We start from the raw sequence: 26896 nt of genomic DNA, 5'->3' as shown, positions 1-26896 counted from the left end.
CTTCTAAGCGATGCTATGCTATTTTAGGCCAGGCCAAGCCTTGCCTTTTTTTAAATCAGGTTTATTGCTATAGCTACACGGCTGCGTGTATGTGTTAACATTTGATTTTTTTTTTTGTATTGAATGTAAGTGACTGAAATAAACAATCCAGATCTGATAGTCCCAGTGGGGGGACTGACATTTGGATCCAGCTCAAAGTCTGTGCTTTCGATGCTCGTTAGACTCCAACACCTCACTCCGAAAGCACAAAGCACGGGGCCGGGGGTGGTGGCAGGGTAGGGCTACGTTTTCCACTTCCAACCTAATCCTCAACCTCACACTGAGGTGCTCCTCGGAGGCGCTCGCTGCCATTGCTGCGTCGGGTTTAGTTGATGGAGGGATCTGAAGAGGGGCGTTATAATGCCACTTAGGTATCGCTTTAATTAGCAAAGCTTGCAAAGTCTCCCTAGAAGGGATCATGTGCCACCAAACCGGTACAGCCCCGCGCTGCTGTGCCGGCGTTCCCCTCCATGTCGTACCACCCCCGCTGAGCCTGTGTGTGGGAGACAAAACCGGCAAGGACTGGGACAAAGAGGAGGGTTTTCCAGTGGGTTTTGCCTGGAAGGGTCCCTGTGGTCCAGCGGGCCAGGATCACGCCTGCTCGCTGCCGCCCTGCTGTCACTCCTACCCCGCGCCATCGCTCTTCTTCGGCTTTGAAAAGAAGCCTCGAGGACCGGAGAGCTGGGGGCGAGGGCTGAGGAGGCGGGAGCGGCTGTACAGCCCCCCCCGTCCCCCTGCCTCTCCCCAGCCCAGGGCTCCGGGAAGCAGATGGACCCTGCAGGGACGGCAGTCCAGTGCCGGAGAGCTGCCAGGCGCCTTCCTCGGCCCCGCTGCCTGCGGAAGCACCGCGCTCCCACTCCCATCAATCAGCACAGACCAGCTGCCTGGAAGCATCTCTTGCCAATCGCCTTTTATTACCTTTAAAAAGCCAAGAAACCCAGAACAAGACAAAAACTGAGAGCGTGTGAACATCATGCAATGGATTCACTTTAAAGCAGGCTGAAGGGGGGGACGGACAACCAAAGGCCGTGTTAGAGTAGAAGTATCGCTTCGCCTGTGCCTGAGGGCCAGATCACATGGACTGTCACTGGTGGGGTTGGTGGTGACTGTTGTGAGTGACCAGACCGATGCTGAAGCAGGAAATGGAAACACACTCATCCCGAGTAACCCCAGACCTGATTCTGACTCAAATGCAATTTCACGTGGTGATGACAGCGAGAAATACTCCTGCCTCTTGTCACGGGTACTTACTGCCTAGGCAAAGGCTCTTTGGAAAGGAGCAGCACAATGAACACAAGGGTTTTTTAGTTCAATTATGTTATTTAGTGTGACTAGTACTCCGGCAGTCAATTAGTGGAGTGGATGTTATCCAGCAGGAGCGAAGTTACTGCACTCTGCCCTTCAGTCTCACTCTGTCGTCTTCAAAATTCATAGCACAAACTACAGTGATATTACCTTCTCGAAAGAATGTGTTTTGGAGAGTTTCGGCTGCCATGGAAATAACTTTGCATCTTGTCCATCATGTGGATGTGACAAAACACATGCCCTTATTTTCCTGAGGTATAGCCAACATTTGAGTTCATTACATTTAATGGAGTAGGGTCACCCATAAAGTTATTCATAAGGTGTTTTCTGAGTGGTTTTCACCTTCTCTTTGAAAAAATAAATTATATCAGCATGTTCATGAGGTACAAATGGTACTGGCATTTCAGCTGTTATTATGTTATTAACTTTTTTAACCTAATAATTTTCAATCAACAGTAAGAAGCAATTTTCACTCACTCCAGTGACCAGAGTTGGAGATTCTGCAAAGTGTTCTTGTAGGGTTCACCTTGATAGACACCTAATTCCCTCCCAAATCGAAACATTACCCCCGACACTCCCATTGCGGTTACCGAGAATCTCCATTTCCCCTTCGGTTAGGATTTAATTTAGAAGGCAAAGACTTCCTAAGCTATGGGAGAGTAAAGATAGATGGTATGGGAGAAGAAGGCTGATGAAATGTAGTTGACTCCGGATCTGAAATATTTTATCCCTCCTCAATGTAGGTTAAATTATTCTTCACCTTTCCCACATCCATAATTGTCGCTGATCTTGGACCAACTCAAAACCCTACTACTGAGTTCAGTAGACTCAAAATTGCCACTAGAACTGGAAAAAGAAAAAAAAAAAGAAGAGATTTGTTAGTGTCCATATACAATATCCCAAGACTATACACAGCTATGAGATACAGCAAATTTAAGAAAGGCAATTTTTTTCTCATCACTGAGTATTTATTATATATAACAAATACATGAAAAAGAAAAAACTATATTGTGTGATATAAATAGTTTATTTACATTACAGAAAAACATCAAGACAATGTATACTATTTCAAATATATCCATACATAATCAAATATAGCTGTAGTACATGTTCTCATTGGTGTAGATTACCACAAATGCAAGGCAACATGTGTAGATCTTGTCTTAATCTTTTGTCTATAATACTGTATTTTGTAGTCCAAGCTCTCTGCAGTTAGTTTTGCCATTGTGGAAACATGCGCTCTTTAAATTAACCTTGTCGATGCTCTTGTTGTGTTGTCTGAACTGTAGTGCCCTGTGTTTTGCTTCTGTCTGTGGATTCTGTTGCTCCTGGGACATTTCCTGGAAAAGAGAGTTGTGAGAATACACGGCTCTTAAGAACGCGTCTGCTCAAGGGTCGGTGCGGGCAGCGGGGGACAGGAGGGCGAGAGAGGGATCCTCTGGCCCTCGGCACATTTTGTCTTTGATGAAATGAAAAGGGCTGGCTAATGGCAACGGCATCACAGCAACACGCCACAAACCATATTGTAAACAAAAAGACGGCAAGGGAAATATTTAAGATTCCTGCTCCTTCCTGGAGAGCCGTGGCGAGACTGCTGTGCTGCAACAGATCCTACTGCACCACATCTCTTGGCTCGTCTTTAAATAACAGAACGATTTTCAGCGAGGCGCGGGTAGAAGATTTAGGACGGTCTCACGCTCACCTGCTCGGCATCCCAGGCCTGGGAAGTACTTACAGTGTGGACGCGGGGGCCGCCTTTCTGAGGAGCTCAGCGTCCGCAATCCCTATTAGTCTCCATGGAAATGCTCCATGCTCAGGTCATTAGCGAGCAGCCACTTTACTTACGGGTGCCTGCACCACGCTACGCTCCTCACACGGCTGCTTGGCTTAGCGCGGAAAGCAATCGCACCGCGAAGACAAAACCTTATTTTCCTGTGGATGGCTGCAAAAGCAAATCTCTTCTGCCTCAGGACCTCACAGTGCTCCTCAGCGAGGGCACGTTTCAACCCTTTACCTGCAGCAGCGTCAGCTACGGGGGCTGCTACAGCGTTTACCCCTCATAGAAAGATAATCGTGTGTTTCTGCTTTCCTCCCATGGAAAGGCGTCCTTAGACAGAGAGCATGGAGAAGTTTAGCCCCGGGTGGAGGCTGCAGGAAGTTCTGAGCAGCTGAACGCCAAGGGGCTTACGGCAGAAACTGCTGGGCAAGCGGAAGCACAGCAGGGTGACCAACACCCTCTAAAAAAGGCCCAGACTATTTGCATTTGTGGTACCTGTAGGAAAACGGTGAGCTACAGAAAACCAACCAGCAGTAAAAACAGTCCTTTACTCAGGGTGACCTGGTTAACTTTTTTGCAGAGGAGGAGGAGGAAGCTATTCCTAATTTGGCCGCGTGTTTGTCCTCTTTCTTCAGCCGAAGCTCTGCACGGGGTTTCGCCCCGGTGCGCCTCACGAGAAAGGCTGAAACACCCCCTTGGAGTGGTATGACAGAAAGCCCCACGATACTCCAGACCATACTGACATGGGAAAAAAAAAATCCCTTTATATTCGGATATCTTGTATTTCTGTTACTGGGAGGCTTTCAGTGGCACCTGGTGAAGCCCTCTGGGTTATGCAGTGGGGAGAGCCCACCCTCTCCGTGCAGTGAGAGCTCATTGCACTCGCCTTCAGCTCCGTGTCAAATAACTAACAGCAAAATAGAGTGAAATAAGTTTTTACTGACCCCTTAAAATCGAAAAGACCACTCTTTTTCCCCCTGTTGAATGGGAGTGATGCTATAGTTTAGTGACGCCAACTGAAAGGCTAAACAAGAGCATAAGGACTTATGAAGCATTTCAAAACGCTGAAATACAATTATATAAGCGTCTAACAAAATGTGGGTCAGATTGTCCTGACTTGCCTCACTTTTAAGCCAACAGGACCACCCCCTCATGAGAAACTGCACGGCTGCGCGCTATATTTTGCCTCCTTCCTTTCTTGGAAGCAGTAAAGTAGGCTGCTATCATTACTCCAGGAAAAATAAGCCTGCGTCTCCAGCGCTCTTGGAGGTCACGGCAGAGCTTTCATTATGAAACTAATGCAGACTTTAGCTGGTTTGCGATTTCATGACAAACTCATTATTCACTGCGTGTTCCTCAAAAGGCGATCAAACTTTCTGAGTGAGCCAGGGAGCCGCTGTTGGCAAACACAGGGCTGATTCACTGAGCCGCGTGTCATGTGCACGCCGACAGCCCCGACTGTCCCCGCGCGGCCTCTCCTGTCCATTCAGCCGGAGGCTGCACAGTAGGACCTCACAGCACTCCACGGGAGATGGCACCGACACCTCCACGCGCTGAGAGACGGCACCGCTAAATTCTGCTGCAGCCGCCGGCAGCCACGCAGGCTGACCAAGCTGCCAGGCCTTCCTCCCCAGCCCCAGAGGATGGGGATTCACACCAGAAGGCGCAGCCCTGCTTTGCCCCAGCGCCCAAGCAGGGTTGGGGAACCAGGCGTGGGAAGCCACGGTGGGCACAACTGGACTGTTTTTGTAAGAAATGTGTGGAGGTACCAGGTGCTGAGCAGGAGGGTCAGCAATCCCAGGCGATGCAGCCGTGCACTCCCAGAGAACGGTGGACACCGACTGCTCCAGATGGAAGCAAGGAGATGTGCATCTCACGGGCGCTTTCTCAAAACCGACACCGACAGTATCTATATGGGCACTTAGTCCAAGGTCAAAAGAAATCGATTCAAACTTAGAGATTACTCCAATTAAGATGATGAAAAAGCACCTCTTAACCAAAAATGCCCATGTTTAATTGCATAAGACACTATGCTACCAATTGATGGAAGCCTGGCAAGGCCCCAGGGCCACGTACTGACACCACAACTGCTTAAATGCAACGCTATTGCATTTACAGGTAGGCTGTGTCTGAAATGCGTTTGGATTTGCTAGGAGGGGCATTGGCATTTAACCAGTTTTTTAGACTTAATCATCTGCTAAAATTGAGTGACAGCTTTTTCTTGCTCCTTAACTCTTTAATCAAAAGTTCTTTGTAGTGCTCTGTGTGGGTGATGCTTTCATTTATGAACACAGCAGTTATATCAATGTAAACTAGGTGCTGGAGCGCAGGCTGCCTGCCCTCCCTCCATTGAAGCTTGTTCGCAAGCTTGAGTTACTCACAATGTGATTCATAGCAGGTAAAACACATTATGCATTCATTTTTAATCAAGTTATTTCTTCACATAAATAAGCTGCTGTGACTAAACATTAGGGAAGCACTAAAAATGCAAAGCTGTAAAGAAAACTGCTGAGAATCATTATGACACTAGGCCATACCTATATTATTTACTATCCTCCTTCACTTTTATCATTGCTTCTCTTTTGCCTTACCTCTGAGCTAAAAGTTCTCGGGCGTAGGGACCGTGCCTCACTGCTGCACCCCCTTTCCCCCTGCCTCTTGGCCACTGGTCCCCTGCCCTTCCACCCCAGCTGCTTATTCCCATTGCTGGCACTAGTGATGAGCAGCCAGGTGGCCAACCTCATCAAGGAGCCGAGCCGCTTAAAATTAAATTATCAGTTTTGTGGGTTGAGTTTTCAGCTGAAATCTGTCCCCTGACTGGGTTTGTTGCGTGGCTACACAAATGCTGATGGTGGCACAAGAGCATTGGCAGGACCAAGTGCCCAGGAGCCAGGGGAAGGGGCAAGGGCAGACCGCCCCTGTCAGCAGCACAGCTCATTTATCCTGATTAAAGTGTCTCTGCACCAATGGCTCTAAAAGTGCCCGGGAACTGCCCAGAGCCTTCCAGCAACGGAGGACACCCCAAAGATTTGCACCACTGTACAGGTACAATTTTAAAAGCAACAACACTAACGACAGGTAAAAGATTTGCAATGGTAGTCTTACGCGGCTCAAATGCAGGGTTTGGACACAGCGCACCAAACTCATTTGATAAATTAATTAGGTGAAGCTGCACTGAAATGAGCAGCAAAGAATTTGGCCGCAGCAGCCTCTGAGTGAGGGAGGCTTCCCTTCTTTCTCGCAGGAACCTGGTAGGGTGGTTTTAGTGCTTTCAAGAGTTCAGGGTGTGGAGTTCGAACCAGTACAGTCAGGTTCTCCAACGCGGATGACTTCAAAAACTCAATTACTTATGCATATGCTGCCACAACGCTCTCTTGTCATGTGGATTTCTCTTAGGCCACTTAAGAGTACACTTTTGCAAATGTATCTCGAATCATTATGCTGGGATGGAGGATGCTCTGCAGTAATTACATGCATTACAGAAAGAAGTCAAAAGATCATAAATTAACTTGGTTACAAAGTGTGCAGGAAAAGGTATCATCTATGTGCGAAAACAGTGTGATGGGTAATTTGCATTACAGTACCAGATCTCTCAGAGCACACTGTCTTCATTCTTCAACAGAAAGTATTCTGCGTTACTGTGTCAAGGTGACAAAACTGGAGTCACTCAACAAAATGTTACAGAGCATTTGTTCCACTATCAGTTACTACGCCATCTCCTTTTTGTTACCACACACTACATTTTCGGTTCTCTGAATTAATTCTGTGAATATCACCACAATATAATCTATTGACTCATTCAGCATTTACTGTTGAGTTGATGGACTCGGCCACAAAAGTAGCTACGTTTCATCAGACGGTTTCGGTTTACACCTTTAGGCCACAGAAGGACTTATGATTTTTGGGGGGTTGTCTTTTCTAGAAACAAATGCTACACTTGTCTTCCAGCTGGGTAGTGCAACATAGGGACTGAGATATCTTAGAGATTTTATTTTCTACAGAGGTATGATACCTGGCTTTTAATTTTTTTGTCTTTTAAAAGAAATTTATTTCGGCAAGAGTGATTTATCGGTGTTCCTAGCTGAGTGAATTTAACCTCGTAATTTCTGAAAGCAGCCTGAAGATGTCTGACGTTCAGAACTTACCCCAAGCCCTCCTAGATGCAGTAAGTAGGGAAGCAGAGCAGCACACGTAGGAGGGGAAGGATTGCGTTCACCTCTCTTGTTCTGAACTACCCTGGGGCTGTCCTTTCCAGTCAAACAACCCTTTCCTCATTAAAGCAAAAAACCAAACATATATGGCTTGGTGTGCCACTATCTAGTGAAGACCTTAAACATGTGCGGTACCTTGGAACATGTATACAAGCCTAATGAAATCATTTAATCAATGGGATTGCAAACAGGCTTAAAAGTTTGTATGCTTTGCCTGATTAGGACTAAGGGAATGGGCCCTTGAGGAAACCAGATGGAGATATGATTAGTTTTATTAAGTGCTGATCCAGCTGCTGTATTTGTATTCCTCTTATTTATATGAACAATATTTGTCCAAGCACCTGAATACAAAATAGGAAACTTCATTTGCTGTAGGCACCGTTGCTACCTAAGTTTGATTAAGATGGAAGTAAAAATTCCGTTATAATAATGAAACAGTACTGGCTGGCTGGACCAGACAATATTGTCTGTTTGTTGGTGATTTAAACAGTATTTGTTATCAGTACTGTCACTGCAGAAATCTGTATAATCAGCGCACAAAGTAGGAAAAACAAAGGTCTTTTTCTTTTTCTATTGCAAAGTACCAAAGTACTGACCTTGTAATACAGAGGACTACAACACAGATGATAGCAATCTGGATGGTTCCAATCACAGCTGCTATTAAGACATACTGAAATCGTACTGGACCTGGAACCACATATAAAACGCTGTAGTCCTTTTTTTCACAGTGTTGTCCAGTATAGCCGGCATCACATCTGAAACAAAAAATTTTTTTCTGCTTATACTTGCTGCTTTCAAAGAATGAAAAAAAAAAAAATTATATCTGAAAAAAAAAATCAGTGGCCTAAGGGTAAGCTCCTGTGGATACTTTTTGCAGGATGCCCCGCACCCAAGAAAGCACTGATGCCTCCTCGACCTCTCAGAGGGAAGACTTCAGGTCCTCAGCGTCACCAATGTCTGCGAGAGTGAACGACACTGCTACAGTACCAGGAGGTGCCCAGGGATGGGGACTCGTCTAGCATCAAGTAGAACTACTTGCACCTTGTGATGAGAATCCATTTAGTTCCTCGCACAACATATTTTAGATTTCTCCCTTTCTTTGGGGAGGTGGGGGAGGGTGAAAAGCCTTCTAGTTGTGGATCCTTATGCAGATTACCCCTAAGGAGGTGATAAGCAATCATCCAAGCTCCGTATGAAATGTGATTAGATGTTCCTGCAAGTGGATACATCATTTACATTTTGTCTGGTTGCTATAAAAAACCCTCTGTTGATGCTGCAACCATCCACCCCAATGCCGCCTGCTGCGCTGCTCACCAGTTCCCATCCTGCAGCCTGACATCTTCCTTCTGTGATTTTGGGGAACAAACAGTGGGTTTCCCATTTTAGCTCTTGCCCTCTTTCCCCTAAAGAGCCCGAGTGAGAAGATACAAAAATCCAGGTCAATGGCAGCAGCAACCATAAGAGACCGAGCCAGATTGTCTGGGCTCCTCCCAGAAGTGTTAGTGGGGCACTGAACCTGATGGGTCAAGCCTTGAGCTTCCACCCTTTTCCTCTCCTGCATTCCCACAGCAGCCAGCAGCTTGAGGAAAGGACATTTATCCATCTATATGGAGAATGCAGCGGTTGCAAAGAGCAAAACGTGCCCTGGCTGTTTGCAGGAGCTGGGAGAAGCTGGTTTGAGGATCTGTCCTGGGGAGTAAGTCTGGTCCGTATCTTTGCTCTCCCAGTCCAATGTCCTGGGAAAATGGCGCTTCATGCGTAATAGTCCTTTTCTTTGCCACCTGGTTGGACTTCAGGAGTCTTTGCAGGGCGGCATTCACTGCAGAAACACATGCTTTCACTATTACTTCTCCTCCCTGTCCTAACCTCCTCCAAAGCCACCTCCCGAAGGAGCCACCTTCGCCCCAGCCCGTTGCCCCATGATCATCACTCCTGCCACAGCAGGGTAATATCCCTCCCTGGTGGCACTCCTCTTCTTCAGGCTGAAGAGGCTACCTAGCAGCTGTCGGAGCACTTTGTGAAGTGCTTTTCAAAATATATCTAAATATAGATGAAGGTTACGGAATGTTTTTACAATCAATTAACATTGTGCATAACTCAATACACTTTTGCCACATAAAATGGGGACTTTGTTGAATAATTTAAGTCTAATGGGTTTTGTAGCACAAAGGGCCACGGTTACCATTATTTTCCATATTTTATTAAGATTAAGAGTTTTTTAAGTCAATATTTTCATGTGTGAAGCCTTTCCTTCTTGGTAGAAGGGTTACCTGCAAGATGGTTCCAGCATGTTAGTGGAGTGCTCACACTTGCCGTGCATGCAGAAGCCATTGTAATGCTCTGGACAAGGGATGTAGATCCCTCTTGCACTTTCTTCCAGTTTATTTGCATTCTCTGCGAACACAGAGGAAGAGAACATTAACCTGACAATGCAGGATAAGGTGAAATGATGGAAAGAATTCGACATATAAAAGAAAGGAAAATCAGAAGAACAAGATGTGAAAGATGCTGTTTATGGGAAGCAGGAGCAAGGGTTTGCACCTTGAAACAGGTAGGCCAATGTAAATGCAAAGCTTTGCAAGGTTTTCTGTTGTTCTCTTGCATATCTAATTCCTGTGAAATTACAGCAAATGAGACACCAAAAAAAATATTTGACTATTCAAAATCTTATTACACATGAAAAATGCCTGATCATTTCTGTTACCCTCTACGGACTGTCTCCTCACACCCAGGCAAGGCTAGGAGGAAGACTCTGGACATTTGCATGTAATGTACCATTACAATATATTTGGTCATTCAACACAACATATTCGAAAAGATAATTTTATAGCTGAAGTAGAGGAACAGGCGTCCAGAGCTGAAATTTATCACCAGTGCTACGTGCCCGTGCCCCACAGCATGGCTATCTTTAAACTACTTTAACCTCTGTACTTCCTTCTGCAGCTGTTAAATAGCCACTGAGACTGCAAATCCTTGAAAATGCCTCCCTCCATGTAGCCAGGAAAATCTAGTTTTGAAACAGGTATGTGCTCAATGTTTACATCATGGGCTGAAATGCAGAGCGTTACTTGCAATAAACTCATGTGAATTTTGTAGACCACCAAGGTGTTAATTAATCTGGGTAATTTTGGCAAATTCTTCCATTTAACCAATCAAATGGCAAAATCCTTTTTCTTTGATAGTATAATCTAGCCACAAGTTATTAACAACAGAAGAAAAAATATCTCCTGATGGATGTGTGAGGAAATGTAGTTTGCACACAATGAAGCTGAAGCATTTGTATCCTCCAAAGGAAGTCCCTGAGTGTTATGAAACAATTGCAATTTGTGTTCTGCCTCCAAGCCAGTCGTGCCGGCAGTAGGTACGCTTAGGTATTATCCCACCTTTGGGAAAAGTGTGTGCGGCAGATCCAAGATGCAGATTTTCATAATGAATTTCTTTCCTGTCGCGGCCGTCCAAGGAGAGTTTTAAGAGTCTCTAACAACTTGCACTAATAAAGTTGGTTATATTGTCCTTATGTTAAAACAGGCGAGGACAAGCTCCCAGCAAACGAGAACGACAAGGCAGCCTCTACATCCCTTTAGACAGCATTAACTCCTCTGTTGTTGTTAGGACTTTCAGAACATTTCAGCACGAGTGATGAAGTCTCTTCTTGGGAAAGATGAAGAGATGGGAGGCAGCAACGCTAGGCTTATGTCACAGCCCCAGCGCTGTTTTCTCTTAACCTGAGGAAAATAACTGCAGCAAACGCAGCCTGTGAAGTCATAAATCTAATAAATAATACTTAATTTTCATCTTTTTTTATTAAAGGGAGGAAATTCCATTCATGTGCTTCCATGAGATACTCCAGCCTGTAGGTCCCCAGAGAGGTACAGCTGGCACTGGCCTTGTGGACTACTTGCCATATAGCCAGCTTTCTGCGAGGCTACCTCTGCACCATGGACTGCTAGCGCTTGTTTTTAAAGGCACGTCTGTTGAACACAAATCTGTCTGCCTCTGCTGGGTCCCTGCTTACATTGGGACACCTGCGCGAGGCTGCCATGAAGGTTGTTAATGACAAGGCAGCACAGAAGTGGGCATCACGGTGCAGTGACGATCCCTGGGCTTGGGGCTGACAGCTGCTTCTGGGATGGCACAGATAGGACGGGTTGATAGGAAGCATGTTGTAGGCCTGGTGTAACCTCCTTCGAGAGCTTGCCCAGGAATTCCTGCTATTGGAAAGAGGAGTAGCAGAAGATCTATTTGGTCCAGCGCTAAACATTTTTGGCTACTTATCACCCCCTAGGGGAGGCACAGCTACCAGCATGTGAAGTATATACACAGAGAGAGTTATTCTCCCACCAGGACTTCGTGTATATTCCTTTTTTCCACCCAGAAACCTTTCCAGAACAGAAAAATCGTTTGTGACATAGGCCAGCTCTCAATGGACTTGCCCAGTGCACACAGGTAGATCCTGATGTACTCAGGACTTGTTGGACTCCATACACGTGTAGTGGCCATCTAGGCACCATGCCCGATGGCTTCCGGGTGTGCTGGACCTCTGCTATGGTCCACATTCAAACATATTTCTGTCCAGGAAACTGCATCAAGAAATAGGGGTTCCTTACTAATACACTTTTTTTTTTTTTTTCTGTTGTGGAAAATATGCCATTTCCTTCAAATCTTCCATTATCAAGAGGAAGTTTGCTTCCTTTCTGAAGAACAGGAGACCGCTCTGTGTGTCTGAAGGATCTCTGATCCTTCTTCCTTCTCAGATACCAAGACATCTCTGCGATGTCCATGAGCCACCACCAACCAGCGTGAGAATCCCTCCTCTCTCCGATGAGCCGGCAGTGTTGCTAAAATGGTAGGATACCATTTGGTTTCTTTTTTTTTCTAAAGGCATGCTTCAGGATGGTGAGGGAAATTGTTACTTTCAGGACAGACTAATCCGCTAGGACTTGAAAGGGGGACCAGGACCTCTCCCAGACTTGCCGATGCTCTCACTGTGTGTAGGCTGTAGGGCTGGTAAAAAGAGGAAGGATTTTTCCTCCTCTTGCAATCATGTGGGTGGAAACAGTGTTTTCTTTAAAAAGGTCTCTAGCATACTTTAAAGCAAATCTAGGATCCTGCAGAACTTGCAATTACACCTCTAAGCGTAATGTTATGATAGAAAATGCTTTACTGAATCAAAAACGAGATGGCCCAAGCTTTGCTAGCACTTCATAAGATAAACAGTTCATACAGGAACACCCGTCATCTGGCTTGGAAGAAACCACAAAACTTAGACATGAATTGCATGTAGTCCCTCATTTTGACTGATGACTGCTCTAAAAGAGTTAGGGATTGAACAAAAAGGCAGAAAGGTGGAAAAAGCTTGTATTTATTTTCATCTGCCATTTTGGTTGTTTGAAAGACAGATGACAATGAAAGCATCAGTTACTTCAGGCAAAGAAGTCCCCCTCCTCTTCCAGTACATTTCGAATTCACCCAAAATAATTCCCCTGTCTAAAAAAACCAGGTTATTTTTCTTATTACATGAAACATCTTTTCTGATTCAAAACAGAGACCCAAGCACTAAGATACGCTTTAAAAATTCCTTCATGTTAAAACTGACTGCTCTCATTCCTGAAGGATCTGAGCACTTTTCAGCAATACAGCCATCAATGAGATACTATCATGAATGCATCACAGGCTTCACATCACTACGAAACAAGAACTAGAAATCTCTTCTAAAAAGAGAGGATATGAATTAAAAACATGTTTAAATCATGAATCAAATAAGAACTGTACAAAGTTCAAAAAAGCAAAACTAAATGAAATAAATTAAGACTTCCTCCCTTATTATAATTTTGGATTATTTATAAATTCAGTACCGGAGGCAATCCTCACTGATCAGATTACAGTATCACCAAACTAGGGAGCCCCTCCATCACACCAACCTGGCATCTACAGAGAGCAATGCTTAAATACAAAGTTACCCCCTTTTTTCCGAGCACAGCAGATCGGTATTCATAGAGCAACAATACAGACTCAATTCAAAGTTCGTCAGGTTTCAGTAAAGCTAAATTCAGTAACTCCTCTTCATTAGACTTGCTGCATTGTTACTGGCAACTATGCGTGAAAGTTTTATTTGCACCAAAAAGACGGATTTGTACCTTTTTGTGATGGCTAGAATTTGAGACAGAAGCTGTAAAGCCTAAAGATAAAAACCCGAATGACTGGGTCAATCTCTCCTGTCTCTGGACAAATGTAATTCCTGACACATTTCTCAAAATGCTTCCCCTTTTCATTTTAAAAAGAAATACACTCTCACCCTCCCGATCAACTGTTTTCAGAAACCTTTTTCTTGAAGCATTTTTCTGATAGAAAACATCACATTGATGAAGCCAACATCTTTTTCATTTCTGCAACATTCTTTGCATCTTTAGCGTAACATGACATCTCATATTGTTCACATCTTTTGTTAGTGCCAGAACATGACATGATAGCCTATCATATAAGATACACTAGTCAAAACAGATTATTTTTAAATGCTTTGAGGCCAGATGCTACTTTGTGTAGACTGAAACAGCTTATCATCTTGCTTAGTAGAAGAGTCTCCCAGTCGAACACTTGCTCTCCAACCCTTCTGTGGATGGCAGGGAGATGCCGAGACGATGAAATATTTCACTGGGATAAGAAATTTGATCCTGAAAAGTTATCCAGTGTGACTAACCGCCCACTCAGTGATCTTGCTTTTCCCGATGGATTATCTTCTGAAATGTTAAATAAATTATTTAAAGCTATCTTGTCTAAATTCCTTAATATCTATGGCTGTTCCTGTCCTCCGTTAAAAAGCAGTAGAAGAATTATTTCAAATATACTTTGCATTCTTTTTATTTTAATTTCTGGATTAGCTATACCTTTACTTCAAAGTTTTTGGAAGCCGAATGTGCACCATTAGGATACTCGGTTAAATATCTCTGTAGAGGCTGAAATTCAAAAGCCGAAAGAGTGTGCCGGGTTGCAGGACCCGACTCTGTAAGGGATGAGAACAACGCAGCCAGATTCTTCCCTGGGCAGTCCTCACCAGCTCCCAGCTCCCATCTGAGCTAGCATGGGGCTTCTGGTACACAACTGAACATGTGGAGTAGCGCCACTGATGAACAAATAAATCCATTAGTGCCCTTGATGAGGAATATATGAAGTACTGCCTGGAGTGCCCAGAAAATTCTTTCCAGACATAAGTTCCTGCAATCCCCTTTGGAGAAATTCAATAAAAATCCAGGCAAAAATAGGATTCTTATATCCAAAAATCGACTGCCAGGCACTTAATCAGTTCTGCAGGGCTGATAATTCTGTTGTTCCTTACATTTGAAGCAGTGAGACTTTCCAGGTGATTTCTGATAAGCAAAGCAGAGGGCCACCGCCTGTAAATTTGCATGTTAGCATTTTCACCGTTCTACAGTGTGTAATGTTGGAGCTTATGGAAATAATAACTGCCCATATAAGAAAATATTGGCTCACGTGCAGTGTGTACCTTGTGTACAGTCATCACTGGACAAGGGAGGTCCTGCAAATACATATATATATACACATATATTTCATTGAATAAGGGATGGGATGTTGAATCACGTACAGTAAGAGCTATTTTAACACCTATCTCATTGGAAACAGCGGTTAAGGAGAACTGACTTACATAATAATTTAATTTTTTAATACTGCTGAAGTCAGTCAACTTTGCAGCTGAAAGCTCTCGCTGATATTGAGGTAGTGACTCCTTACACATCATAGTTTCAGAGGATTTATAAAGGGGGAAAAGGATTCTTGGGTCAAATGCATGTCCTTAACCTTCTCAACTCCTTTTGGAAGTGTGTGTCCCCCACTCCTTTTACCTCCTTGGCAGCTCTCCCAAAGATATGCTGCAGAGCATAGCACTGGGAACTTAACAATGCTCTTCTGCTCTGCATGATAGAGACTTGGTGTGGCAATTCGTATTTGAAATCAAAATAAATGTCCAGAGAGTATCAACCTGTGAAGCAAAGGTAGAGAATGCCCTGAGTTTTGTGGAAGAGCTTCAGTGATTGACATGGGGTGGGACTCTGAATCCTATGGATGAGCCTAGAGACAGTCTACGTTACTCATCTGCAGTCTTCACAGTACTCTGCTGGAGGAAGAGGGAGCTTCCTCAGCCCAGAAACACTTGCAGCATCTGCAGAGGTTCGAAGGTCCCTCTGCAAAGTCAGAATGAATGGGGCCGTAATGGTATTGCTCCCTCTGAAAGTGCAGAACTGCTTTAGCAGGTTTTCTGGTACTTCCCCCTCTCTAATAGCATCCAACAAGAATTAAGGTCCCACAGAAACTCAGGAGGATGAAGTCCTTAAGCAGGCTTCCTCCTAATGAAGAACCATGCTGATAAATCCCAGCTCAGACCTGGCTCTGATGAGAGAAAAGAGATTTCTCACAAGTCTTTGCTCAACAGCTCCAGACACCTTGCCCTTGACAAAGCTGCCAGCAGCCATGCTGCCACCCACCCCCACAGCCATACCTCGTCATTAAGAGCTGCTCAGATCTGACTTATTAATTATCTTGACACAGTGTGTTCCCTTCTTTTAAAACCCTTAATACCAAAGCTCTTCATCTTACAGAGTGTCTCTTTCCAAGGAAGAAAACGTGCGCAAGCAACTCGCCTGAAAATCCCTGTTTGGGTGGGCGTTGGAGTGAGGACTGAGAAGGAAGTGCTTGCTGCCACTCCAGGGGGAGCTCAGCAGCCCACTCTCCCTGAGAGCTCGTGGAAAGTGAGACACTAAATGTCAGCTGAAAACGGTCTGGCATCGCTGTGCTGCAGCCCCAGCCTAAATTCATCCTGCAGCCACTCCAAGTACAAACTTCAAGCCAGTCTTGCTACATAAACTGCACAAAAAATACCATCCCCACATTAGCTATTTTACCGAGAGGAAAAAAAAGAAATGGAACTTTGTGAATTAAATTACATTCACTTCTTTTCTCAGGCACAAAATAGGCTTGCTCAACACAGTAATTTATTAATTTTAAATGCCCCTATGCAAATGAGTTCCCTGGAATAAGATAACATCCACTTTCCTTTTTAAAAATAATCTAGTGCTTTTTATGTTTGAAATGATGGCAAGATGTCCTAGTGCATTTGGAAAAAAATATTGTGCTCTGTCTTTTGCAGCAATGTATTGTAATTATTCAGCCTGCTGCTACAATTAATAATAGAAACCAATGAATTAAGACACTAATAATCCCCAGATGTTCAAATGGTGAACAAAACGCTTTCAGCTTGTCAGCATATATATGTGGGCTATGCTATATATGTTAAAGCTGTCTCTGAACATTTGAAATCGAGAAGTACTTTTATTTACAACATCTGTGAACACATCTTCCTTATGTGAGAAACTGGGCAACTTGTTAGTCATTTTCCTGCACATAACAAGACCATTTGTCTACTCAAAACTATATGTAACCTTTTTTTTTGTTGACCCTCATTTGTTTTTTCAGTGGCCATAGTCCACCTGTATTCAATGGCTGGGCACAGATACTTTACCCTAGAGACTGACAGACCCCTAGCAGCCGAGCATCCTCCAAAAATAGCACAGCAGTAAGTACAGGCTAGCAACCATTGCTCACACGTTTGAACAGGAATACCCTGCAATATTAGCCAGGCTGAAAGAGAAAAAAAAAAAAAAAGAAAAGAGAACGCCGTGTGGGCTAACACGTTGCTTCAAACCGATATTTTCTCAGCGTTCAGGTGCTCACATCAGGCACAACTCCTACCTGGGGTGCCTGTTTCACTCAGGGAGGTAAAGCCCAGAGCAGGCTGTTGTCTCACCTTGTCTGACCTCTTTTGCTTCCCCACCACCACTTTTCATCCACTGACCCCCACCGAGGCCGTTGGTAAAAGCAGCGGCCACTGCTGTGTAAAGCGGATGCTGCACACTGGATCTGAGGACATCAAGAGGTGACGCACTGACCTCTTCCTTCAGCAGCTTCTCGGAGCGGTTCATCATTGCCTGTGATCGGCACCTGCCTGCTTCCCAGTCCGGTAGACTGGAGAGGTCTTCAGCTCCCCATACCGTCTCAGTGTTAGCTGTCACCAGGTCACTTCTCAATACTTTTGTGGATTAACTACACAGACGGAGCTCTTTAAGGCTGCCGCCGCAGGGGCAGGTCTAATTGCTACGGATGTGATTTAATGATGTGGGGCTGTATTGTGGATTTATCCCTTTACCCGGGGTAAAGGGGCCCTTACAGTTTGCACTTCCTTTTTTTGTTACAGGATTGAATAAATCTGCGTTAACCCCATTCCTAGAATAGATTAAATCCCTCTTTGTGCTAACTCAGCTAGTCTTTGTTTTTGGCAGGCCGTTGATGTTCCCTTCACTCAGATCCCCCTGTCTCAGAGAGATGCCGCCGTCCCCGTGGGAGCAGCTTCCTCCCCCTTTGGAAACCAGCCATGTAAAGGAATAAAGTCGTAGTTTTTCTCCTCGTAGTATGATCTCCTTAGGCAGCTCATGACAGCCCTTAGAGAATGAGTTAACCTTATTATTATTGTAATTCTGTGTTGAAAAAAAGTTGGTGTCAGTTTAGAGATTTGTGAGGTTCCCTCCATGCCTGAAGGCAGAGGGGCGAATGCTGCATCCATCACATGCGGCACGGCAGGAGCGGAGCGGGTGTCACCCCTCTGTGAGAAATTCCTCCCAATGGCTTGGCTGATGGCTCACTTTCCCTCCCATCCACCTCTCCTTGAGCTCCTCATTAGTGCCAGTGCTGGAAATGGTCAAAAACGTTACAGTGGGAACCAGAGCAAGGCTCCTCTCTACGTCCTCTCCCCTGAAAAAGTATGCCTGAGAGTGGCAATTTACTCTTTAAAATACTGGATTAAACAGAGACGGAAATACCATTCCAGTACGTGTATGTTGGCAGCAGCAGATGCTTCTTTATGTGACCAAATTGTGTCTCCTTCAGAGCAGGCAGGCATGGATCTACAGGAGGAGGCAGAGGGTGGCTAGGAGGGACGCTGACATCGGAAGCATCTCTACGTTCGGCACTATCTTCTGGGGCACAGGAGCCAGACCGTGGTCCCCACCGCACAGCCCCATGCAGCACCTACAAACACACGCTTCCCCCCAGCAGCAAAACCAAACAGCAGCTATTCACAACCATTCCCGGGCTAACACCAAGCGACACAGCAATATTGGTTAACTTAGTTAAGTGGTGATTAAGGAACAAAACTCCTCGAACTTGACCGAGCGATGTCCTGCTGTTTCTGCTTTGTGTGCTACTACGCAATTTCTGTATCAAAGCAGCCTTGCTAGTGCAGCACTCTAAGAGTGCTTATTTATATGTAGATGCAGCTATATGACATTTCCAAATGCCATACATTTGCATATGAAGGTTCCACTTTTCCTCCCCTCCTTCGAGTAAACAGAGTCTGCTGTGACTCCAAAGCAGTGCTTTCACTCAATTCGAGCTTTCTCCATCCTCCTCGAGAAGCTTAAAAAACCCTCAAACATCTCATTTTCATAACTGGGCAACCATGGCTATCAGTAGTGTCTATGGGCAGGTCTTTTGATTTATAGCTGTACCTTTGATACCAAACTGAGCACGAAGAGCAAAACTGCGAGACCTTAAGATTTCATGTGAAATGGCTACAGATAATCTGCAATACAAATCAATATTTGCAAATAGGCCTCAGGCATATGATGGAAGCTTGTGGTCATCCTAAAAAAGGCTGTGGGTCACATTCATTATAGCTATGGAGATGATATTGATTTTTGTCACAGTTCTTTCACTTGAAAAGAAGAGCAGGAGCTCGTTGCAAGAGCTGCCGGGGAGCTCCGAAACTGCCCACCAAACACAAAACCACAACCTCGTGTAATGCCGGGAAAGCCAAGTGGACATTATATATTCAGCTTCCTTGTCACAGACAGATAAGGCTGAGGCAGATGGTATGTGGGCAAAGTTTCAACCTGAATACATTGCCTGCTAAAAACCAATAGTGCTAGGAAAACATCCCAATTTTGTGGCACGAGGCAGACGAACGCGTTACCTGCACAGTACAGAGCCGTCCGATGCGGGGCCTCGAGGTATGTGTTACAGAGGAGCTGGAAGAGCTTCCCGTTGGCAACGGGTGTATGGAAAAACAATGAGTCTCAACACCTCTCACGTACCACCTAGTGTGAGGAGTGTGAATTATGTATAATACACAGATTGAGCCCCATCCTTGTACACATTTGCGCTGGGACGCCAAAGGGTGTGAGCTAAAGGAAGCAGTCTTTTGGCATCACCAGGCGGTGTGGGAGTGCTGATGGCATGCGGAGCGGATGGTGGAGTCACCAGGAATCAGCTGTCCCCCTCTCTCATAGCTCAGCCCTTCTCCATGGCTGCGAGCAGACCTCCTCCACATCCCTGCCTATCCTGTGGGTGGGCAAACGCCGAGGTGAGGACGAGCCATTCCCTCGAGCCCCTGCTCCGCCTGCTGTTAGGGGACTGTGACAGGCGCTTCCTGACTGTGACAACAGGCACAACAACCCCCAGGAGTCACCTTTAACCGTCACTGCAGTCTTAGCTTATGGAGTTTCACCCATCTGCCACTGCATTTCTAAAGGACTTCATCCTCCTCCCCCCGCCCACTGGTAGATAGCATCAAATATGACAAATGGGATGAGGTGCCAGAAAGCTGATAAATACTTTTGATATGGCCCTAAAAATAGTGAAGGGATATTTGTACCCTTCTGACACTTCTCCAAGAGTAGATGGATATGCATGACCTAAGTTTTAAGACGAGTGTCAAGAATATTGATGTGCGGAGGGAGAAAGATCGTTTCACTGGCACCGCCGGGGGGGACAGTCGCATGACTAACGATGTTTCCCGTCTCCCGGCCCCGGGGAGGGCTGTGCCTTTGGTGCCCATCCAGGAAAAGAGGATTCCAGTTGCCACTTCAGCTCTGCCCACCCAGGATGTATCTCTTCCTCTGTGGCCATGATGAAATGGGAGAAATAGGGTGCAAGAGCTCTCAGTGTCTGGCAGAACTTTTCATGGCTGGCTGGCACGTGGCTCACACTAGGGCAGGCTGTGACCACTGTATGTCTCTGGAGGACTATATAGGAGTTAAACTATCTAAAGGCTTATTTCATAAACACAATGGGATAAAACATGCAGCACGGTTCAGATGGAAGGGAATGATAGACTGGGTAAGAGTTATAAAGAATAATTTTGGGGCAGATTTGCTCTGGAGGACCAGTAAAACAGGGCATTGTAGTGCCCTAAGTTATGGCCTGGCAATTGCTGCCCGGCTAACTCGTGCTCCATACGGGATCAAGCCTGGTGTGTTTCTGTTGGGTACACCCTGTAAATTTAATTTAGGATTTCTGAACTACCTCTGGAAATGTGGAAGTCAAACTCAGTTTTTTGCTCTCCCCCCAATCCCTACAATAATATAGACTCCAAAGGTCCCAAATTCACACACGCAATCCCAGTGTCCTGAAGCCATTCCCTCTTTGGCACCTCTGCAGGTGGCTGGCAGGAATTTTAGTATTGATGCAACTGGTGGCTCTTCCAGTTTTTAAAGACTACATTGATAAAAATTGCTTTTAAGCAATTTAACTGTGGATTAAGAAAGCAGGTTCTCATGTTTGCATGCAGATGCACTTATCATCTGTACCTACCTGACTATATTACGAGGAACACGCACATTTTATGTAACACAAAGCTATCAATCCTCGCCCTGTCTCTTCAGCTATGTGAGTGGCTTTTACTGGCAGAAAGATTGGGCAGGCGATCAATGAAACAAAACAGGAGCTTCGTTTTGAGAAACTGCTGCAAATAAAAGCGCACCCTAATCCAATTACCAGGCTGTCCCCTAATTTCCAATAGGAACTCCATGTCTGAATGGATTGTTTTCTGCAGAGATCAATGGATGCCAAGAAGCAGTATTGGAAAAGGTCTCTGACTTATTTTTAGGACTGCCAGCATGAACGTTACGAGAATTTACTTTTTGGTTGCACGCTTCAAACAAACTCAAAAAATTACAACTGAAAGCAAGTACGAATGGCAAAACTGTCAGAGAGGTTTGATGGAAGACACGGAGATGGAAAGGTTACTCAGGTACGTGACAATGCGGACAAGTAGGTCAGGGACGTCATTTTGGCCACAAGGTGTTTCCTTCAGTCCTTTTGACAATCTGAAGGTTTTACAGCCCCAGTTTTGCTCTAATTTTACATTCAGTTTTGATTACTAAAAGCAGTATTTTTTTTTTTTCCCTTTTTTGGGGGAGGAAGGGGGGCGCGTGTCGGTAAGGTGCTGCCAAGCTGGAGCATGACACCCATTTGGCTCCCTTCCCTCCTTTCTTTTTTTCCAAGGTAGCATCTGTGCTTGTAAAAATATGCTGCCCAAGAGAATTCATCCAGGAAACCGAAGAAAGAGCTGCAGAATTTGGGGGAAGTGTGCGTAAGAAAATAGGAGACTGAATTAAAAATATGTACCTCCTATATAGCGTATTTTCGAATGCTTCCTAAATCCTGTGCCTGGCAAATCCATTGTGCATATCTTCGTTGTTTTAATTGCCAGAAGATGACCCTGAATGTCCTGTGACTACTCAGAGATATGTCTGTTCTTGACTAAAAGCATGGTTTCAGCCATGCTTTTCACTGCTTTTGTTCAGGCTATTCAGAAAAGTAAATACATTTTATTGGCATGTTGCAAAACTGTGATGCCCCGTCTGTACAAAGCAAAGCACTACGCTTGCTGAGGAATGAATCCTGCTCAGTTTGCCTCTATTTTTACTCAGTTGTCTCCCCTGAGTCCTGCATTGTAAAACTGTGATGGTAATGGGTCCGTGCAGTCTACAACTTTGCTTTCTGTATCTGCCTAGTTCTATTGTTAAAATCTTTTGTCGCTGCTCAGAGATCACTTTTTAGCAGACTAGATGTTAGAAATTCCTACCTGGTAATCAGGAGTTCCCATGCCTGAAGCAGGAAAGATATCCCTTGCTATTCACAATTTTAAGTGTAGGAGAAAAAGGTAAAACAATATAAAATGCCACTGCAGCAAAACCTGCTATATTCTTTTACCTAATTTACCAAAGATAAGCTTTGTTTCCCATCTGTCATTAAACTGTCATGTGCAATAGCATGACAAAGACAAAACCACTGCATTTTCTTGGTTTTGCAACAAAAGGGTCCAATCCTGCCATACAAATTTAAGTTTTTTGTCTATTACTCAAATACCAAAGGTCTATCAGACATTAACCGGTCTCTGAGATGCGGAGAGGAGACCACCCAATCCTGCAGAACATACTCTGTGCCTATCAGTAGCTCCTGGAGCTGAAAGAGACCCCCCCAGAGCACACATTGAACTGAAGACACTGTTACGGAGCCACCACCTCTCTTTGTCTGATGACTGCGAACTCTTTCAGAAGCACAATGTCCTTGAAGTGACTTCTCCATGGACCCAGCTCAGACTCTGCCTCCTGAAATAAGCCAACTGCAGATGGGGTCTGGTTGCCGTGTGATGTCCATCTCCCATCAAACTCTTCTCCTCAGACCCCACAGCTCCCCCTGCCTTTACACGTCGATGTATTTTGGTGTGACAAGACACAACGCGAGTGCAGAGCTTGCCCTGCTATTTCTTTCCATGAAGAGCAGAATAGCTTCTCTACGCCGCAGAGGTCCTGAGATTCATCACCGGTTACCCAGCCCATTTTGAAGCACAGCCAGAAAAGTGTATTAAGAACATCTTTTTTTATAAACGAATACCTGCATTTACTGTTTTTATATGCCCGCACCCATTATTATTGTCTTACAGAAGTGCCACAGAAGTGAGCTGCAGAGATGGCATTTGTGTAAATAAAGGGTTTGGCATTTTATCTCAGCGCTCACTCCTAGTGCTAATAGTCAAAGTGGGAGAAGCTGAATGGAAAAGAAAGGGCAATTTCGGGAAATGGAAAATTTACTAAGAATAAAAATGGATGAGAAAGCTGTACAGAGAAATCAGGAAGCCATTAAACTCAATGGCCATTCTCCCACTAGCTTCAGCAAGGCCAGAATTTTACCTACTGCCTCTTTAAATCTTATTCACTCTTATAACAGTATTTTAAACCAAACAGCTGACATCCTTCTGCCCAGCCAAGGCCCTTTAAATCACTGAAATGCAGGATGGAAAAAAATCCGCAGTGCCAGATGTGTCTAAAAACAGTCACGGTTCTTGTTGAGGCAATCCGCAGAGGAAAATGTTTAGCATATATTATGCCTGACAAAATACTAATAGTTTATCAGTTTTGATATTATAGACTAATAACAAGCCCTTCCATGGCTACTTCATTTGCAGAGCACAGAGGCAGGCTAGACTTATGCTACTTGATTTTAGAACAGTGTTTTTTATTTAATCCTTTCCCATCCTAGCTAGATGGAAGTACACTTCCATTATCAAATGAAATTGTAAATGAAATACCCTGGGGAGGGGGTGCTTTTGATGTATACCTAACACAGCTTTAAACAATAGACAAAATAAAAGAGGGAGATTAAAACCATAGGGAGGGGTTTAAATTTTTTTCTCCTCCTGAAAAATATTTTACCATTATGTAATGCTGTTTACAATGGCTAGGGCTGGTGATAGCAGCAGAATTTCGATTATTCGCAAAAATTTCGATTCAGTGCTGATAACATTCTGAAATGCGTGGCCGCTGATTCTGAAATAGCACATTTCGTTTACAGCTGTTGTATTTGCAGGGAGAGAGTTTCACGCTAACTTAATGCTCATGGGTACACGGTAAAATGACAGTCCAAGTGCGTAAGAAGTCACCTTGCTAAGCAGGTAAATGCAGTGTTTCAAACCCGAGTTTTTAAGAGGGCTTCCACTTGCTCAGTGGTACAGATGTGTGCCTCAAACTGCCGAGGCTGTGTTCCTCCCAAATGCAGAGAAGTGCTTCTATGCAAAGAAGCAGTGGAGCTGCTGATACTCAAAATGCTGCGTCTCCCACGGGATTTCCTACTGCCTATAAAGCATTTCCATTTTTCTTAAGTAACAATTTGCTGTCACTACTGGTTTCAGTGTCTCATACGCTAAATGTTAAGAAATACAAAAAGAACAGGTACGTTGCATTGCTTGGACAATCAGTCCCAGATACGAGTTTTAGCAGATGTATTCAATGAAAAGAAGTGGAACCAGCAGCAAAGTGAAAATGATGCAGCTAAGTATTTGTCTGTCTTTACTTTCTTTACTCAAATCTATTAAACTAGGCAAAAAAATTGATACTTGTCTCCATGTAGTCTAATTCTGAAGGTCTATTAAAAAATAAATTCACCAGCTCCTTCTTTTCTTCCCCAACCATATTTCTTTTCACTCTACCAGATGCATTTATACTTCCTGAGCACAGGTGAAAGCCTTTGTTATCTTAAGGCTCAGGTTACCATTTCACGTGTCTAAATGATCAAATTATCTTGTGTTTGTATTGTAATTTGACATGACGATACTCCTTCTAGAAAAGATGATGTTTCAGTCAGTTCTAAGTAGCAACTTTCCTTACTATGCAACTTATTTATTACAACTGTCATATGCTTTCATCTCATGATATTTTGATATCTAACATTTCATAAAGAATGCCAAAACATCCCATGAAACAAAATTCTGAAGAAATTCAGTTCTATGAATATTTCAAAATTTTTTTTTAACATTTCAGACTAGATCAAACACAAATATTTAAATGTTGATGTTTCCTGAAAATGGATATTCTAGCATCTCATTATAACTTTAACTCTCAAATCTTTGGGAAGGCTCTGTAATTCCTAACAGCAGGTTTACAGAAACTAGGCCTAAAATACAGCTGCTAGGCATAAAAATACACTGTGGTACTCCTTAATATCCGCTAACCAATTCAAACCAGTGTCCTGGATGGCAAACTGCTGCTGCGCACCATCTGAAACAGCATCCTTCAAGGATGACACTTGATCTAATCAAAGCGCCTGGAGGAAGGGTGGGAACCAAGGGAGAGCGAAAGTCCTACCCAAATCCAGACAACAGGATTCATTTTCCCAGCCTATTCCTCGGGGAAGAATGACAGAGCCTTGTCTCAAATACTTTTTTTTACTTTCCTTTCTTGTAGGGGAAGCAGGGGAGTTGAGAAGGGAAAGAAGATGCTATCAAGAGAGAAATGCCTTCATCAAGATGTCAAAAAGCCAAAGACAGTTAGGATCTACCATCTTCCTGGCACGTGGATAAAGTACAAGGTGTTACAGACCGATACGTAAAACAGCACCACAGCTGACACAGGGTGAAACGCAGCCATCGTGGCAGAGTATCGGAAGAGTCACACGTGCCACCACCCTGCGTCACAGCAAGTCTCAGACGGTACCTAGGCGCTTTCGCTGGTCCTAAGGGAGAATCAGGCTGCATGGTTTTTCGAGACCACAAAGGGAGAAGAATCTAAGCTTCCCCATGACTTCTGATATGAAGTGGGTTTGGGGCTGTCTGCAGTAAATTTAAGTACAAATCTGTGAAAGTCACTTTGTGGCCAGACTCTCTCAGCATTGTTAGATGGAGTTAATATAGAGGTCTGTTATTTAATCCAGGTATATATCAAAGGAGGGGCCTGCAAGTGGTGGGTACCTCATCTAAGAAGTAGCAAAGATACAGTATTAACCAAGTGCCACAATGTGATTCAGTGGGATATAAAATGACCTTTTTTTGATAACTGTAAATCCTTTCACAATAGCAGAGCCCGCGTGCTCTACAAGGCCAAGTATTATGGTGCATATTCCATATGTTCAAGGCACTGAACAGTGGTTGTAGATCATGCTGCTGGATCTTCATTTCCATAATCCTCTGAAAACAAAGGCTGGAAAAAATAAATTCTGGGAGTGGCTTTAACTAGAGCCTAACAGCTGCAAACCATGGATGTGTTTTTCCAAGAGTCCCTTCCTGCATTCATTTCTTCTGGGTATCCTTTGCCATTAGAGGTCCTGTTTAGAAGGAAGGTATCTGGTTAAAGACAACTTGAGAAATCAGGCACATTTCAGGTTGTGTTGAGTTTTAGGGATCATATTTTTATGTTTAAGCAGGAAAGTGTCTTTTTGGGTTTTTTATGCAAGCTCTGCCTCCCTTTGAGCTTATTCATTTTTCTGATCAAAACACAGATACTGGGCAGAGGACAAAAAGATCAGCAGGTACTGAAAGGCTCAGATTTGCTCAGGATGACGGGTTTCTATGCTCCAAATAAGACAAAAGATATGTAAACGATACATGGTGTGTTTATGGATTGTGACACAAAAAGAAGAATCCATAGGAACTCCTGTGTGAACTCAGGTCTGCCCATCTCTATTGCATATACAATTTCTGGTTTTACCCATCACCTTTAACAGAACAATATGTTACAGAAGACTGCTTATGTGATAGTATAAGGGAAAAAACAACCAGAAAGGTACACACAGTGTTGGGGAAGCAGAATAAGTGGGAGCCCGCGTTTGGAGCAAGCTTTATAAATTTTGCACAGTTCTGATGGAAACCCCAGATGGAAAAAATATACTTACACTAAAAACTCCACCCTCACCCCAAATTCATTTCCAGGACTTAAATACTCCAGGG

At 44.2% G+C, this 26896-nt stretch overlaps 1 protein-coding gene across 1 annotated transcript in view; it reads right to left on the bottom strand.

Moving 5' to 3' along the window:
• Nucleotides 1-932: 932 nt before the first annotated feature.
• TMEFF2 (transmembrane protein with EGF like and two follistatin like domains 2) overlaps nt 933-26896 on the bottom strand; it is a 130728-nt gene continuing 104764 nt past the window's right edge. The window contains exons 8-11 of the mRNA XM_063341128.1: nt 9603-9726; nt 7929-8087; nt 2598-2684; nt 933-2190 (exon numbers count right to left, since the gene is read on the bottom strand). Coding sequence (XP_063197198.1) covers nt 2094-2190; nt 2598-2684; nt 7929-8087; nt 9603-9726 — 467 coding nt within the window. The 3' untranslated portion in view covers nt 933-2093. The remainder of the gene's footprint in view (nt 2191-2597; nt 2685-7928; nt 8088-9602; nt 9727-26896) is intronic.

The sequence above is a fragment of the Chroicocephalus ridibundus genome, chromosome 7 (assembly GCF_963924245.1).
Source record: "Chroicocephalus ridibundus chromosome 7, bChrRid1.1, whole genome shotgun sequence".
Classification (NCBI taxonomy): domain Eukaryota; kingdom Metazoa; phylum Chordata; class Aves; order Charadriiformes; family Laridae; genus Chroicocephalus; species Chroicocephalus ridibundus.
This window is presented reverse-complemented; position numbering and strand designations above follow the sequence as displayed.